Source organism: Manis javanica, chromosome 13 (genome assembly GCF_040802235.1).
Source record: "Manis javanica isolate MJ-LG chromosome 13, MJ_LKY, whole genome shotgun sequence".
Classification (NCBI taxonomy): domain Eukaryota; kingdom Metazoa; phylum Chordata; class Mammalia; order Pholidota; family Manidae; genus Manis; species Manis javanica.
This window is the reverse complement of record NC_133168.1, coordinates 92,943,003-92,961,003: the sequence shown is the minus strand read 5'-3', so window position 1 is coordinate 92,961,003 and position 18,001 is coordinate 92,943,003. Positions and strand designations below refer to the sequence as shown.

The 18,001-nt window shown below is 57.5% G+C and overlaps 1 protein-coding gene across 2 annotated transcripts; it reads right to left on the bottom strand.

Annotated features, from left to right (window-relative positions):
• Window positions 1-180: 180 nt before the first annotated feature.
• CERS1 (ceramide synthase 1) lies at window positions 181-16,736 on the bottom strand. 2 transcript variants are annotated; one of them, XM_017674514.3, is made up of 7 exons: window positions 16,405-16,736; window positions 14,126-14,285; window positions 10,111-10,291; window positions 8,309-8,470; window positions 7,858-8,005; window positions 7,552-7,661; window positions 181-320 (listed from the first exon to the last, which is right to left on the bottom strand). In XM_017674514.3, exons 1-7 carry the CDS (start codon window positions 16,648-16,650, stop codon window positions 278-280), a joined length of 1,050 nt encoding a protein of 349 aa, XP_017530003.3. In that variant the 5' UTR covers window positions 16,651-16,736; the 3' UTR covers window positions 181-277. The 2 variants fall into 2 exon arrangements, with proteins under 2 accessions (XP_017530003.3, XP_036859714.2); XM_037003819.2 differs by lacking the exon at window positions 16,405-16,736 and adding an exon at window positions 15,308-15,413.
• Between the last annotated feature and the right edge of the window lie 1,265 nt (window positions 16,737-18,001).

Genomic DNA, 18,001 nt, shown 5'->3' with positions numbered 1-18,001 from the left:
GGCGGCCGGACGAGCGTTCAGGGGCCGTCTGGCCCCGACCTGCAGGCTGGGGGCGGGACTAGGGTCCCTGGAGGGGCCAGGGCAAGGGCCTGGGGCAGGGCGGTGTCAGGGTCCTGGGGAGCGCGGCAGTGGTACTGAAGCCGGACAGGGGCTGATCCCAGAGGCGGGGTCTCCGGGGCAGGGGTAGGGGGTCCTGGGGGAGGTGGCCAGGGGTGGGGCGTGGCCGGGCCCCGGGGGTGGGGCTGGGTCCTTTGGGGACGCAACTGGGTGGGGGGCTTCAGAAGCGCTTATCCTTCACCAGGCCGTTCCTCAGCAGCTTCCTGGGGGCCAGAACCGGGCCCAGGTTAGCCTAGGAACCCCACGCCCAAGTTCCCCTGTCCCGCCCGCCTTGCCCCCCACATCTCTTTTCCCAGTTAGGTGTGGCCCCGCCTCCATCCCTCCTCCCTGCCCGCAAGGCCGAAGATCCTGCCTTCCGCTGGTCGGGCCCCTTTTCCCTGCTCCTCCCCACAATTCAGCCCTCCCGTCCCCTCCCCACTGGGCCACCGCGGCCGCTGGAGAGCTAGCTAAAGCCACCTACCAACCTCCGCCTGGCCTAACCCCACCGCCTGGACCTGGATAAACAGGCACTTTATCTTCCTGCCCTCCTAGGGGTGGCAGAACCGGCCAGACCCCCACCCCAGCACGCTGCCCAGGCAGGATCCTCCCCCGCTCACAGCCTAACCATCTGAGGCCTCCTGTCTACACCTGCTGCAGCTCCGACTTGCCTTCCATGTCCGTAAAACAAGTTACCCAACATGTTAAAACTCCCAAGAATTCGGTCAGTATCCAGCTTACAATCCAGCAAACAATGCATGGTTTGCGTATTTCAAACTATCTATAAAGGTGTTTTCTGCATCTCAGTTTTACAAAAATGGGGCTCTGATCACTCCCATGAGCACTACTGCTGCTCATAAATTCCGTTTTCCCTGTGAGTGGTGGGTCTCTGCCACCCCCCACACCGAGGGACCCTGTGTGCTGGGGGTCTGCCCAGGCCCAACAGACTAGACCTGACAAGGAAGGGTCTCTGCCCCAGCTCCTCACTGCCTTTGCCAACACTTGCTCCCAGTTGCATCCTGTTTAATCAGCTGGCCTGCTGGTGCTGAGGCCGCAGCTCACAGCTGCCTCACGGTCACAGCCACTGGCCACTCCTGTTCCCACTGACAGGGCTCTTCGTGCCTTCACATGGGGGCTGTTGGTCTTTTTGTAGAAGTGGATCCCCCAGTCTAGCCTGTGCATGAAGTTTGTTGGGCTGGTACTATATTCTCATATATAAAACAAGACACCTAAAAGCACAGAAGACTCCCAGTTGGCCTGAACCACACTCCTGGGGATCAAACCTGGTTCCTTGCTTCTGCACATCCTCACCCAGATACTAGCACGCCAGTGTGGCGGGGTCCCCTTCGTTCCTTTGTTTTGCAGGGCACTCTAGCTCAGAGACCCTTTTTTATAAGAATGTAAGGATTTTCTCAGAAAAGAGATGGTCTTGGTCATTTGGTTTCATCCCTTATACTCGGGCTAGGCCAGCACACGTCTCCTTCTGAGAGCGGCTCCTCCAGTCCTGCACCAGCTTCTCCACCAGCAGGAGCCCTTATCTGCGAGGTCACAGATAAGCCCTCGCGGACCTCCATCTACCCTCTGTCTTCTGGCTTTGCCTGTTGGTCTTTAAAACAGGGCAGAGGTGGGGGGTCCCTGCGACTCTCTTCCTCTCATCATGGATCAACTGCTGGATGACACCAGGCTCTCATTTCACATTTTAGTTCGATTTTCATGGCTTCCGCCCTGGGGCTGATTGGAGATAAAGACACAAGTCCCCTCTTCCCTCCAGACACTCTCGGCCCAGCGTCCCAGTGCATTCCCACAGGGCTTCTTCCCTCCTGGTGAACTTTATTCCTTGCTGGTCGAGTCTGTTCTATTCACAGACTCGGCTCTGTTCCCTCATTAATTCCTATCCTTTTGTAATAAGTCTAATACTTTCAGGGACCCCCCGCCAAGCTTTCCTGGTGATTCTGATTTGCTTTTCTGCACAAGTTTCCATGTGTCCCTCCTGCCTCAAACACAGCTCGCGCGCGCGCGCGTGTGTGTGTGTGTGTGTGTGAGGGAGACAAAGCAGGCAGCAACTCTAGTGGCTTCTGGATGTTTCCTAGTGGATAAGGAGAGGGAGAGAGCAGCGAGTCCCTAGCAAGAACCTGGCAAGTTTTCGCCCTAAGTTGCCATCGAGTGCAGTGGCAAAATGTTCCAGAGCAGAGCTGGTTTGGATAGGACTGGGGGCTAATTAGGGATATTTTAGAAGATGCTTGGATGACAAGCAGACCTGGAGACAGAGCATAGTGCTCAGAGGGGTATGGTGGGCTGGGAGAGAGATTTGGAAGCTGGTGGATTACGGGAAAGGGCCCTGGAGAGGGGAAGCTGGTGGCGGGGCCAGAGTCGGAGCAGGAAGGCACAGGGTTTGGGGCAGAGAGGGCGCCAAGCAGTGAGGAGCAGAGGCAGCCTGGCAGCTGGGACCGGGTGATTAGGCTGGGTGCAGGGCTTCTCCTGGGGGTGATGGAAATGCTCTAGAACTGTGGTGATGGTTGCACACGTGTGTGAATGTGCTGAACATACCGAATTTATACATGGTACATGGGTGGACTGTATAGGATGTGAATTCTCAAAGACTGTTATTAAAAAGGCAAGGGGAGGTGACCCCGGGTTTAGCACCAAGGCGGCCTCGGTGGAGCTGGACAGGAGTGGCCTTGGGGGCCACGGAAAACACTCCTGCATGGGGTGGGTCCAGGAATGGGGGGTCTTGCTGGCAGGGTGGAGAGAGGACTTCTCTTCTCAGTGGGAATATTCTCCAGCAGGCAAGAGGGTGGATATCCCTGGCTTGGGAAGGCGGCCTCAGGGACAATGGTGAGGGGAGCTGGTGGCCAAGAAGGGGGAGGCTAGGGGTGGCTGGTGCTCTGGCCCTGCGCAGGCGTGCGGGTGTCACTGAGGACCTCTGGGCACTGGCCAAGCAGCATGAGCCTGAGTGCGGGACACAGCAGGGGTGGAAGCAGCAAACTGTGTGTATCACCGGACAGTCGGGTAAAGGCCCCCAACCGATGGCGGTCCTGGTAGTCCCCGGGTGGGCAGAAGGGCCGCAAGTGGTGCCGGGTCATAACCAGGGCACGGGGCCACGGGAGGCTCTGGTCCAAGAGGGGGGTCTACCAGATGACCAGGGCCCCGTGCTGGGCATCAGAAGAGAGAAGCAGAAGTGGGGGCACAGGAATGAGGACAGGGTAGGGTGAGGGTGGGTGCATGCTACTTAACTGCCACGTGATTCGTGTCTTGGCCACTAAATCACATCAAAGTGCTTTCAATCATCATCATCTCACGTTTTCAAACCTAACTGAATTTTCGTCCACACAGCCTGCATGATCCCGCTTCTGAGCAGTTGAGGCTTGGTTTGGTCAACTGTGACAAATGATTTTGTGCTTAAAAGGAACATTCATTCCCCTGCTTGCGGAGGAGCGCAGAGCATGGGCTGCCTCCTGCGGTCCCGTCACACCGCGGTGTAGGGCTGCGTTGAGCAGAGCAATTCTGGAACTGAATCTTTCCTGTCCTTTTACTTGCAACTTGTATGTACCCTGGAATTCAAGTTTTTGAACCAGTATAGAAGTGGATCTTAAAAACAAAAACCAAACACCAATCTCCTGTCAGACTATTCCCTGTATGTTTATTACAATGCCTAATACTTGAGATTCTATCCTCTTATTTTGAGTGACTTCCTGCCTTTTCCAACCTTCGTTTGGTTGCACTTTGCTGGGCTTGTTCCGTTTCCTGGCTCCCCAGCACACCCTAATGGTGTGGACATGTGTACGGCTGACCCTTGAACAACATGGGTTTGAACTAAGCGGGTTCACTTATATGCAGAATATTTTCCAATAAATATATTGGGAAATGGTTTGGAGGTGTGGGACAATTTGAAACAAAATTTTTCTTTCTCTTGCTTACTTTATGATAAGAATATGGTATACAACACATAGAACACACAAAGTGCATGTTGATTGCCTGTTTGTATTCTCGGTTCTGGCCAATGGGAGGCTGTCTATAATTGAGATTTTAGGAGTCCAAAGCCGTATGTTGATTTTCAATTGTGGGGCGTTAGTGCCCCTAACCCCTGCATTGTTCAAGGGTCAACTGTGCTTAATACAGCCTAAAGGTAATCCTCAGCCTCTTGCAAAATGCAGAGCCCCCAATCCTGTTTCAATAATATTTAATACTCCAGTTCTAATTTTTCTCTCTCAGATTTGCAAGTTTAACCCAGACATGTGTCAATTTCTCTCCCCATCTGCTTCTTAGCATAGCTTTCCTGTTTTCTGAAATACACCAGTAGAAAAAATCTGTGGATGGTAAACTTTCTTCGTTTGCATTCCTGTAGGTGTCCTGTCTCTTGAGTAATTATTTTTAAAATCGCATATGAAGTTCCCGCAGCTTGTCACTGCCTTTCAGCAGTTGGTAGTTTACTCCACAGTTGCCTAGATTCCCTTTGTGGCTATTAATCTGTCATTGTTTCATGGGTCCTTTTCTGCAGCTGTTTTGCATTTTCACTATGATGTATTCGGGACATAGATCCTTTTTTATTCATCCTGCTTATGATGTATGTCTTCTTACTTTCTGGAAAACTCATGGTGTTACATCTTCTCAGATCGTCTCTCCCTGTGTCCTATTAGAACTCAAGTAGACCAGGTAATTCTTAGACTCCTACCTGTCATGTTTTCTGTCTGCTTCTGCTACATTCTGGGTCACTGTTTCACAGTGCTCAATTTGCAGATTCTCTCTTCAGCTGTGTCTAATCGTTTGAGCCTTAACATCACTAGTAGGCTGAATGGTGATCCCCAAAAAGACATGTCCACATCTCAATCTCTGGAACCTGTGAAGGCGGCTTTATTTGGAAAAAGTGTCTTTGCAGATGTCATTAAGTGAAGGAACTGGTGATGAGATCACACCAGACTTAGGGCAATCCTAAATCCAATGACAAGTGTCCTTATGTGAGAGAAGAACCAGAGACAAGGGAAGGCCATGTGAAGACAGAGGCAGAGATCGGAGTGATGCAGCCATGAGCCAAGGATGCCTGTAGCGCCCAGATGCTGGGTGAGACAAGGATGGTTCCTTCAGAGGGAGCCTGGCCCTACAGACACCTGGATGTCAGACTTCTGGCCTCCAGAATAGTGAGAGAACAATTTCCTGCTGTTTTAAGCCCCCAGTTTTCAGTACTTTACATCAGCAGCCCTAAGAAAGTAATGTAATATCCAGTGGTGGTTTTGACAGTCTCTCATGCCTTCTATCTTTCTAATAAAGTTTTTAGCTTAGAATAATTTTAGATTTGCAGAAATTTTGCAAAGACAGTACAGTAAACTCTGCGCACCCCTTACCCAGCTTCCCCGAATGTTGCAACTAAGAAACCAATCCTGGGACCTTGCAGTGAGCTAAATCACAGACTTTATGTGGCTTTCACCAGTTTCTCCACAGATGTTCTTTTTCTGGTCCAGGACTCCACATTGCATTTGGTCATCTTACTCTTTGCTGATTTTCAGTCTCATTTTCCACCACCTGATGGTTTTGAGGTCTCCTGACCAAATCTTTTTTGCAGGAAATCCTGCATTCTTACTGCCTTTTAGCCCTTCCCATTTTATACCCAACCACACTAACTTGCCATCCTTGGGGAACAGAGTTTGGCTGGTGGTGCTGACGGGGTCGACTGATAGTGTATCCCCTGGTACACCCTGTCATTTCTGTCCAGAGCTCATGCTCCGCCATCCTGGTGGGTGCCAGCGCCCTAACTCACATTCTGACCAGATATTCTCAGGGGAGACAGCACGGAGCAGCCCCAGGTAGGGTTAGGGGGTCTGGCTGAGCTACTCCTTGCCTTGGGCTCTTCATTTACAGGACATCTCCATCAGGAGTTATCTTTCTGAAGTTTAGATTTGGCTAAGCAAGTGCCTCCCCTCCCTGACCCCTGAGGTTTTAGCTTTTTAGTCTTTAGCCATCCCTTCTTTCTGGAAGCCTCTGAGGTTGGTCAGACCCCTTGGTGAGACCTCACTGATCTCTCCACGGAATTCCTGGTTTGCTCCTTGGAAATCGACCATCTAATATCCCCACAACTTGGCTCCCAGTCCCACCTCTGCTGGCGCACAAGGCCCTGCCCCAGCTCTGCCCTGACTCCCATCTAAGTACTTGGCAACTCAAGCCAGAAGTCTTAGATCACCTTTGTTTCTTTTATTTCTGGTTCACCTACATCGAAAGCAAGTTTGGTTGCTTCTATAACAGAGTAAGGATCTGACCACATTCCTCTTCCCAGCTGCAGCCAGTGTGCCCGTGTGCCCCAGTGGCAGCGATGGCCTCCTGGTGGTCGGCTGGCACCAAGGCTGACATGCCCACAAGCGATCCAACTGGGGCGACCTCACCTGCTATTACCCAGCCTTCTCGTGTCTGTGATCCCTGCTCACGTGTCTGATCCTTCTCTACTCTGGGAGCTTTTATTTTGGCCTCAGCACACCCCACCTGAAGTCCCAGGCTCGGCACGTGCCGAGTGCTTGCATGTATTGGAACCAGCCGTAAGAGCGCTCCCTTGATCCCACTCTCCACTCCGGCAGCCTTCCCGTCCTGCGCTCCCCTACTCAGGTCTCTCAAGGAGAATTTAAACAGCTCTGCCTCTCTCATCCTCCTCGCTGTCCATCCTGACGGCTTCATCGAGTTCTGAGTCCACTGCTTCCCCAGAACCACTTTCCCGGGCTGGCCGCTGATGATCCCCCAGAGGCCAAGTCAGAAGGCCCTTCAGCCACGTCCGGCCTCGCTGCTGCTCCAATGCTCCTCATGTTGCCCCTGGGCACCGTCCACCCCAGGCCCTCCTGGGCACCCAAACCTGTCTCCATTCACTCCTGAGGGCCCCCCACCCCAGGCCAAGGGCTTTGAGTGCCACCTGGCTCACATCCTGGGGCTGGTGAGTCATGGGGAGCCCACCTCCAGGTTGCTCAATGAGGCCCCTTCTCTCCTTCCCTGGGATTCCGACCTGGGCTGCCCTGGGTCTGAGCCTCCAGCCCTACCTCCAGCTTGGCTGGGCCTCCAGGCCAGGGGTGTCAGCTGGAGTAGAGGCTCTCTGGGCTGCTGCCACCTGCTTACAGGTGCTTAGAGGTGACCATCTGGCTTGGCCACCAGCTGCTCTTCACCAGCCACAGGGCCCTCCTTCACTTGCCCACATGGGGCATGCCAGCTATTTGGCCCTCACAGTTCCTGCCACCAAGCCCCTGATACTCTGCCCAACCCCAGACCTCTACCCACTGGTTTGCTGTCTGTCTTTACATTGTCTAACTCTGCCACTACACCATCCACGCCTTCACTGCGGTCTCTGTCTTGGACATAGGCTCTAGGGTGGGGCCTCCACAATGGCGCCACCTGCTAGTGTCTCCAGAGCCCGCCCACGGAGTGCGCTCAGAGGGGCCGAGGCGGCAGAAAGGGCAAAGCAGGGGCAACTGGCGGCCCCTGGACACTCACTCAGCTTTGCTGGGCTTGCGGCTCGGGACCTCTGCCACGTCGAATTCCCGCACATCTTTCAGCTCCCGCACCTGGCCGGTCAGCACCTTGACGGCAAACGCCATGATGTACTGTGGGAGGGGGAAGGTACAGTTGTGAAAGAGCCCCTTCCCCAACTGCACTACCCTCCTAATGGCTTTGCGCTCCTGCCACAAGCCCTTTGCGAATGCTGTTCCCTCCCTGGGCATGCCTGAGAAGGCCCTGTGCCTGGACCACAGCCAGGTGAGGACGAGTCGGTGGGCAGGGTGTTCTGGGCAGCCAACTCACCAGGAACCAGTAGAGGTTCATGAGGGTGAGCAACAGAAGGAGGGCGTTGAAGAAGAAGTAGAAGGGGATATCGGGCACAGAGCGCAGGCTGCAGTGGCACGTGGCATACAAGACCTTGAGCGGGAACCAGTAGAGGCGGAACCAGAACCTGCAGGGGGCGTGGTGGGTTGGGTGGGCTGTGGGGAAAAGCAGGAGGGTGGCCCCACCGGGCCCCTGTCCTCTACCACCAGGGTTCATCTATCTGTCGCTGTACATCCCCGCCCACCCTTGTCCGGCGAGCCACTCCTGCCCTATCTTCCCTGCCCAACCCCACTTCCACACCCAGGCACTGCCCTGCCCCCCCACCGCAGGAGTCACTTCCTGTCTTTGCCCCGCCCCTTCCCCCACTGGGCCCACCCCCTTTGGTCCGCCCCCGCCTGCGCACCAGCGCCCTTCGTCCCCCGCCCCTCACCAGCTGAGGCTGAAGCTGAGGCAGCCCAGGTCTGCAGCCAGGGCGTGCAGCCGGTGGTGGGCGCCACTGCAGGACTTGAAGTAGACATTGAGCTTGGTGAACTCCAGCTGCACGTCACAGATGTCATGCAGGAAGAGCACGAGGATGCCCACGTTGTGGTACCTGGGGCGGGGAAGCGTGGTAGGCGAAGACAGAGGGCGGGGTACACGGGGACCCTACCCTGCACTAAGGCTCCAGAGCACAGCCCCCTGGCCACACCTCCAGGCTTCCCACGGGCCCCTTCAAAGCCTTCCTGGCCCACCGGCCATGCTCACCGCCACCCACAGGGTCAGGTCAGTGGCAACACTCAGGCTGTACGTGCCCCTGGGAGCCCCACCTGGGCCCTCACCCTCCCCGTCTCACTCCCCCCTGGAGCCCCCCTGAAAGTTCCTCGTCAAGTCTCTCATCTCTCTGACCTCTGACCCACTACTACCCCTGACCCCACAGGCCTGGGCCATTCTGTGTCCAGATCCACCACAAGTTCGACCCTCACTTTGAATGTCATGGCCACCCTGACACTCTCAGGTTTATGCACTTAACCTGACCACCACTGCAAGCTGCAGGCTTGTCCAGGAAAGGCTGAGTCCCCACTAGGCTGAAGGCCTCCCAGCGCTCCACCTAACAGCAGCTTGGGCCGGAGACTGCATTCAGCCCGGATGTGGCTGTGGGCTCCTCGCTTCTCTTGCGTGTGTCCGTCCCCACGCTACCCCCCTGACAGCTCAGGGGGTCCTGCTTCAGGCGCCATGCACGTGCTGTTCCCACTGCCTGAAGCGCGCCTTCCCGGCGTCCCCGGGCCCTCCTGCACCTCCTGTCAGTCTTTGCTGCCCTGTCACCGCAGACCACCCCAGCCAAAATCACCGCCCCTGTAATCCTCTTCTGACTTGGTTTTCCTCCATCCTTGTAACCTTCAAACAAAGGTTAGTTTCTTCCCCCTCCTTCTCTTTCATTCCTTCCTCTCCCCCTTCTTTCTTTCTGTCGTGCTCTCTCTTTCTTTCTTTCTTTTTGGCTTTATCATCTGATTCCATCCTCTAGAGCAGTGCTAAGAATTTTCTAGAATGATAGGAAGGTTCTAAACCTGCATTGTCCCACACGGGAGCCACCAGCCACATGTGGCCTCCGAGCAGCTGAAATGTGGCTAGTGTGGCTGAAGAATAGAAGGCGTGATTTTATTTAGGTTGAATTAAAGTTGAAATAGCCACCTGCAGCCAGTGGTTACTGTACCCAAAGGTACAGCTACAGCAACTGGTCTAAGGAATAGAACATGAGCCGTATGTGTCATTTTAGGTCTTCTAACAGCCACGTTAATAAAAAAAAGAGAGAAAAAAGGAAAATGCTATATTCTGACCAACTCAGTAAACCCCAAATACTGTCATCTCAACATGCAGTTGATACAACAAAAGGATTTGTGAGGTATTTTCATCCTCCTTGGCCTTTGAAGTCAGTGTGGATTTTATGCACACATGTGGCGGTATAGACAGAGTCCATCTGAAGTACTCGGTGGCCACATGTGGCAGCCCATGGGCTTCAGGGCGCCAGGGTCTGCTGTGCTGATGGCTGCGTCCGCAGCGGCACCTGGGAAAGCGTGCTGTCTGGGCAGGGTCGCGGGGATGGGTGGGGGCAGGAGGGGCTCTGCACGCCTCACCCACCTCTTCAGAACCCACCCCCAGGACCTCCTCGCCCAAAGGCATTAGCTTCGCTCTGTGCCAGCCTCCTCCCTTTGCTCGTGCTATGCCTTCTGCCCTCCTGTCCCCTTCTGTACTCACCGGAAGGCGTAGGACGAGACGATGAGGACCAGGGTGACCACATGGTGGACAAGCATGACCACCGAGTCCTTGCGCCAGGCATCCATGTACAGCGTGGCATAGATGGAATGGCCATAGAAGCTTCCGTGCAGCAGGTAGGCGGCTGCGATGTCCCGTGGCACTGCCATGCCTGGCGTCCAGTCTGGGGGGAGCCAGATGGCGCCATCAGGAACCCACAGAGCCTCCGGGACCACTGGGGCCCCCGGGACATCTCACGTGCCTCTTCCAGCTGGGCATGCAAGCTCCACATGCCAGCCATGGCACCCATCTCTGCAGGTATAATGGATGCTGGTTTTCCAGCCCCCAGTGTTCTATCCAGTATTTTTGACAAATAGGTATGTTAATTTTAGAACAGTTCTGTGTTTACTGAAAAAGGCGCTCCTACCCCTGAAGGTCCCTTGCAGGGTTTCCAAGTTTGCCCCGGGTCCCCTTCCCTTCTGCTCTCACCAGCCAGGCCCTCTTGAGCCATCTCAGATGCTTTGTCCTGGGCTCCCCACTCCCAGCAAATCGACAACCAGATGTGGGTTGCTGCCCGCCTCACTGTGCCCAGCAGCCAAGGCAGAAACCAGACCTGCCCGTAGCGCTGAGTGGGCTGTCCCACCGAGCGGGCCCTGGCTCTCCTTCTCCTCCTGCAGCCACCCCTGTTGCCCCTGGCACTTGTGCCCGTCCACATTCAGGCCTGGTGCCTCCCGGGTGAATCTGACCCCCCCAGCTGTCCCCCCTCCGCCTCCTCTCCTCTGCCCATCACCAAGAGCTCTGCCTATGTTGGCCTGGAACTCTCTGGATTGCTTCTTCCCTGCCCATCCCCCAAAACAGCCTCCCAAGGCTCCATGCCAGGCCTCCTGACACCCCACCCCTGCTGCCTCGGTGACCTGGGGTCAGACCTTCACATGCCCCTGGAGCCCAGCTGTCCACTAGACGCATCTGGTGCGCCTACCTCAGCGACACCCTTCACCTGTGCTCTGACCCCTCCTGCAACCAGGATCCACTGGACCCACCAAGTGGGGGCCCCTCTTCTGTCCACACCTCTGCTCACTTCCCCTGCCCCTGCTGCCCCTGCCCTGGTCCAGGCACTGCCATCTCCTGCCCTAGTGCTGCCCCAGCCACTCCTGGGCCCTGGATCCTGTTTCTGACTGTCCACCCTCTCCTTGGTGGCCTCAGTGGCTGGGGACACACAAACCCCATGATCCAGCAATTCCACTCTTCATCATGTGCCCAAGGGGACTGGATACAGGATTCAGACAGGGACTTGTCACAGTGGTCACAGTGGAGACAACCCAAGTGTCACCAACAGGTGAATGAATGAACAAATTGTGGCCCATTCACACAGTGAAATATTACTCAGCCATTAAAAGGAACAAAGCTTTGATTGACGCGACAAGGTGGATGAACCTCAAAACCGTCACCTGAGTGAGAGAAGCCAGATGCAAAAGGCCACATGGTGTGTTATTCTGTTTATATGAAACATCCAGAACTGGCACCTCCGGAGAGACAGAAGCAGATCAGTGGATACCGGGCCGGGGGAGGGGAGTGACTGCTTCTGGGGACGGGGTCTCCTTTAGGGTGATGGGAATGTTCTGCAACTAGGTAGTGATGCTGCTTGCACAACACTGAATGCACTGAATGCCACTGAATTGTTCACTTTAAAATGCCGAATTTTTAAAAACGATGGCAAAACACATATAACATACACTTTACCATCTTAACCACTTTCGGGTTCAGCGGCGTTAGTGCACCCGACCTCCAGATCGGTTGTCATCTTGTAAAACTGAAACTGTCCCCGTAAACACTAATTCCTCATCCCCTGCCCCGACCCCACCGCCCACATCATTTACTTCCTGTCTATGAATCTGACTCCTGAGAACCTCACAGAAGTGGAATCACATAGTATTTGTCTTTTTGTGACTGGCTAAAATAGTTAATTTTATGTTATGTAAATTTCAACTAATTAAAAAAAAGCAAAACACACACAGATCAGGGCTCACCTCCCCCACCGCCACTCACTTTAACAGGCCGGGAGCTTCCCAAAGTTAGATGGGAAACCCACACTCCCGGCCACCCGCCAACAGTTCCATCCTCAGCCATGTGGGTGGAGGGCCCCCCAACACGGACACCTGCCAGGTACCTCTGCCCCCTTTTATAAAGAAGGGACACAGAGATGCCTTGATGCAGAGCCCACCGTGGGAACAGGACACCACATTTTCCCCTTACCGCCCAGGCAAGACTTAAACCAGCCAAGTGTCCCTGCCCCAGCCCTGAGGCCCAGATCTGGATGAGGGACAGGTGGGTTTTTGCAGATGTCGCACCTTCCTGCACGCTGGGGGATCGGGCGCCGCATTCACACTCCCCGGTGCTGTGGACATCCCATGTCATCTCTGCTACGTCCCCCGCCTTGACCTCTAGTTTCAGCCTCCTGGGGGTCCCAGACCCAGCTCCTGCTCTCCCCCAAACCTGTCCCACCCAGACCCACCAGACCATGACAAAGACCCCACCCTCGCCCTCCCTCACACCCACCTATGGCTTGGCAGCGAATCTTATCCATTCTGAATTCAAAACATTTCTCAAATTGGCCATGCCTCTGCCCAGTGGGGACCATCCTGACCAGACCCCCTCCTGCCCTGGCTCCCGCCCTCAGCGCCCTCCTTGGCTCTGCTGGTCTCTGTCCCGCCCTGTGCACGGCCCGCCGATAAACGTCTCCACTGCTTGCCAGCCCTCCTCACCTCCTGGCCGGGCTGGGGAGCTCCTCACTGCCGCTGACCCCCAGGAACATGTCCTTCCGACACTGGCCTTCGCATTTCCTATCTGTCACCTTTGGTGGGGTCATTCCCATCCCTTTAGAAAATTCCTAACCTTTCCCTCTTCCCAGACACCCCATCTCCCTCTCCTCTTCCCACTTGTTTTCTCAGCAGCTGTTAACAGATTTTGTATTTCACTGTCGCTATAAGACGTGCGGGCAGGAGGCTTTCTCTGACCTGCTCACAGCTATGTTAGCACAGCGCCTGGCACACGGGGGTGCTCGACAAATGTGTGTGCAAGGAGCAGCTAACCTGCAGGCTCATGATCACAGCATAATTTATAAGCCGCAGCCAGAGGCAAGTCTATGCCTTAGACTTTGTGAGAACTCGATTATGTGGTTCATTCACATAAAGGAAAATTGGACAACAGTGGAAACCTCCCCTAGGGAGTTAGGTGAGCTGGGGAAATGTGCATGGTGCAAGTGGCCCTGTAGGCAGCATGGGCTCACAAAGACTGCCAGGTGCCCAGGAAGCCCAGTGCCTGACCAGGATTCCCCTCAGGCTATCCATGACACATCAGGAAACAGATCCACGTGCGTCCCTGGGACATGGCCTGGGTGGTCAGCACGGTGATAAAGTCCTGGTCCCCATTGCAAACCAAGTTTTCTATCCTGGCTTGCCTGTTGGTAACACAGGGCACTGCAATTACCTGCCTGCCCATCCCACCCAGAGCTCATGCTTGATGACCTTCACTCTAACCCAGTCAGTGGGTGCAGCCACTTCCTTGTCAGGCTGGTCCAAGCCACATGGGTCCCTTGCCTTCCTGCTAGGCCCTGCTTCTCTCCTCATCCAACACTCTGCTGTCTCCACATAGCAGCCAGAGGAAGTTTTTTGTAATTCACAAACTCATTCATTTCATAGAATGAAACTCAAAACTCCTGCTACCTTCCTCTCACCCTCACACAAGCAGCTCGTGGATGCCCCCAGGGCCTTTGCACGGGTTATTCCTGACACCTAGAATGCCCACCTGGGCCTGCACAAGGGCTCACCTCTTCCAGAACATCTCGCTGAGACCTAATAGGGCCAGGCGCCCCCTTTCCTGCCCCCAAGGCTCTTTGGTTGCTCTTGTTGGGGCAGACATCCATGATGGGATGTCTGGTGAGTATCTGGCTCCTCCATGTATCCCTCATGTTTAGAGCAGAGCCCTCCCCGACCCTGCCCTATCCAGGTGAGGCCCCTACCGTAGAAGACAGATGGCGGGTCATGAAAGAAGGGGTAGTTGGTGCCAAAGAGCAGGTAGGTGCTGTAGCTCCAGGAGCTCAGGTAGAAGAAAAACTTCCAGGCACTCTCAGGCATCTTGGCAGCATCTCTAGGCTGGAGGCGGTACCGCTTGGCCAGGGGCTACAGGTGAGAAGTTGGGTAGCCGTCAGCACTGGGGGCCAGCAGCTGCCCCTCCAGGGTGGGGAAACCAAGGCCCAGGGACTCTCTGGGCCGGGCAGTGTTGGGGAGGGTCAGGACCCAGTACCCACAGCCACCTGGAGCGTAACCAGAGCCCATGTGTGCCTGCCAAGGGAAAAACTTTGTGCCCAGCTGTCTAGTGGCAGGCGGCATGGGCAGGGGAGAGAGGGGAAGATGAAGGAAGGCTGTGAGAAGGGAGATCGATGGGATCGCCCCAGGAGAGCTGGGGGTTTGTGGTCATGGGGCTGGGGTGTGACAGGGAGGAGGGGGTGTGGGGGTGAGCCTGTGAAGTGAAGGGGGGAAGGGAATATGGGGGCATCAGAGAGAATGCAGTTGGGGGGGCTGGAATCCCAAGTGACTCCCATGGAGATAATCTTGAGGGGAAGGGGAGCTTTGGAGGAATCTGGGGGAGACCAGAGAGAAATAGGAAGCTGGGGAAGATGGGGTGGGCAAGTGGGGGAAGACAGGAATGAGGGGGACAAAGGAGAGAATGGGGCCTGGGGGGAAAAAAAGGGATGGGCAGGGAAAGGGACTGGGGGACAGCTGAGGACCTGAGCCGAGGGGCCCTGAGGAGACATTAGTGGTGCCTGCGGGAACAGGGAGCACGCAAGGGGGGAGGCACTGAATCTGAGAGGCTGCGGGGACCCCCAGGGGCGGGCCCTCAAGCTTCTTGGGGGCGGGACTCTGTAGCTGCCGAGCCAAACTCCGCCCCCACAGAGGCTGAGGGGGCCTGAGCTCCAACAGTTGCTATGGAGACAGCCAGAGCCAGCTCCAGTAACCCCTGGCAACCGGGCAGCTGCCAAGAAGATGAGCTTTGGGGGACCGGGCTGTCCCTCCGCCCGTTTCTCGGGAAGGGAGAGCCTGGAATGGGGACGAAGGCCCCACCCACGCTGGCCCGACCTCCGGGGATTCCAAAAGTGAGGGACACATGACCCTGCTGTGCCCCATCTGGCTCCCTCAGGCACCTGGGGAGGGGGCCCGCGCCGCACCCTGGTAGTCCCAGTGGGCGACCGCATCCTTCCGCGGGTTCTGGCCCTCGCCCTCCTGGGCCTTCCACTTCCCAGCTGCAGGGGGCAAAAAGCCAGACTGGGGCCAAGGCCGACCTGTGTAGGGGCCACGGAGCAAGGTGGCGGCCCAAGGGCACGATGACGGGATGGTGGTGGGGACAGAGACAGCCAGACAACACCCCATCCCCGCCTAACAAGGGCCAGCCTCTTCCGGGCCGGCAGAGAAAGGCCCCTTTGTTGGCGCCGGGCGCTCAGTCCCTGCACCCCCTGTCACCTCCGGACAGACCCGGGCGGGGTGACTCCGGGCGGTCCAGCCCAGCTGGTCCCACCAACGCCCGCAGCAGCGACCCCTCTCCAACAGCGGGAGGGGGTGGCAGGCGCCAATGTCACCCCCACAGTCACCCCCCAGGCTCCCTGGAAACCAAGGAAGTCAGCAGCAGCCCCTTGGAGGCAGCAGAGCCCAGTTCCGAAGACCTACACCAGCCACCTCCCCAAGACCGCGACCACCGGCCCTTCCCGCGGGGAGCCCAGGGCTTTGCGTGCCCCGGTCGGAGGGTGGCGCTGGCTCGAGACAGGCGCGAATCCGCGACCGGGCAGCTCCCTGCCTCTTTCCGGTAGCAGCGGACAAGCCGGCTCCGCCGCCGCACAGACCCCGGACCCCGCTCCGGTTTCCAGCGCGCCCGGCTTGACCGGAACAGCAAGGCGCGCAGCCCGGAGCCCCCTCGTCCTGCACGGACTTGAATGGGTCGGCTCCGGTTTCCCCACATCTCGAACATCCCACCCGTGTGGGGCTGTCCACGTCCCGGGCTACCCCCAGCCTGGCCACACCCCCGCATCCTCCCCACCCCCCACCCCGCACTGACCGAAAGGGGTGCACGGCGGCCCAGGATCCCGCGTCTCGAGCTCCACCAGCCTGAGGCCCCCCACGTCCCAGTGACCCGGCCCGCGTGGACAGAAAGGGGCACGCGAGGGCCCGGGATCCCCTGTCCCGGGGTCCCTTAACATCCCGGACCCACAGTCCTGATCCCCACGTCCCAGACCCCCGCAGCACTGACCCGAAAAAGGCGCGCGGTGGCCGCCGAGCGCAGCGCAGTCCAGCCGAGCGCGCCGAGCGCCAGCAGCAGCAGCTCGGGCGGCGCCAGGTGCGCGTGTTCCGCCAGGCCGCGGCGCGCCAGCCCCCAGCCGCAGTCCGCGCAGCCCCGCGCCGCCGCCAGCGCGCTGCCCCAGCCGCGCTGCACCAGCTGCGTGTAACTCGGCATGGGCTCGGGTCCCGCCGACCCCGCCAACCCCGCCGCCGCCATGCCTCCGGTCGCCTGGAGTCCCTGCCGCTTGCGCCTGCTCGCGGTGGCCGCCAGAGCCGCGCGCCTGGCGTCACGCGCCGCAGCTGGGCCGGGGGCGCGCCGGCCGGAGAGCTGGGGGCAGAGGGGCGGGGCCGGCGCGAGTCCCGCCCCTGCGGGGGCGCGGGCGGCGAGGACACGGCGTCCCGGACCCTGGGGGCTCGCGGGGGCTAGGTCCCCTGCAGTCAGCGGCAGCGACCATACGCTACGTCCCTGCATTGTCGCGCCGCATCGTGGAGGAGGGCCTGCTTTAGGGCCCATTTTTCCAGCGGAAGAAAACCGGGGTGAGGGGTGAAGTCTGCCCTGAACCTTGTGGTCTGTATCAGATATGGAACAACCCCACCCCATCCCGTCCCCACCCGCCCAGAGCGCCGGTGCCCACCCTGGGCTCCCCTACCCCAAGCTGTGTCCGAGATGTACGGCACAGTGGACACGGTGGGCACCAACAGGCAGGGACGTCCACTGGTCTATCCCTGGCTCTCCAGCATGCCTCTCCCGCCCTGTCCTGCTCTGGGACCTCACCATTCCCCAGCCCGAGGGCCACCTGCTGCTCTGAAGAGGCGTGCAGAGAGCCGAGGGAACACTCAACGTGGGGAGACTCAGAGGCTGGATCAAGACCGGGGATCCACAGGGACCTCAGGGTGATGGATCTTCCACCATCCATCCACCCGGCCGGGTCCCTGAAGCCCCCAATGGCTACCCCTGGGAGCACCAGTCATCTGTTGGGGACATCACCTCACCCGGCACTGACAGCAGCCCATCTCAGCCCCCAGGACTCTGGCACACCTGTGCCCCTCCTTCCCTCCTACTTAGCACGTCACCCCAAAGCTGCTGAGGTGCAGAATGCAGGAATCAGTGTGGGCCCTGCAGGAGCAGGGCTGGGTCGCACAGGGCCACCAGCTTGACCCGATGTTCAGGTGCAGAGGTGAAAACAGGCGGGCCCAAGGGGGCTCTTACCCTCTCCTTCCCCTCACCTCTCATCCGGTTGGCCCCAACCCATCCACTTCTCTGCACCTGCACAGCCTTGGGCAGCCCTGGGCCACTCATGTCAGCCTGCCTGGCATTCTGTCCCCCTGACACCCCACCACCACCCATCCCTCCTCTGCTCACAGCCCTCCATGGCTCCCAACAAAGAGCCCAACTCCTTTCTGTGACTCAAACTGCCCACACATCCTCCTCTGTCCACCTTGCACTCTGTTCCAGCCGCACTGGCCACTTAGCTGTTCCTCCAACACCCCAGACACCGTCTTGCCTCGGGGCCTTTGCACTGGCTGTTGCCACTGCCTAGAATGTTGCTCCCCAAGACACTAGCAGG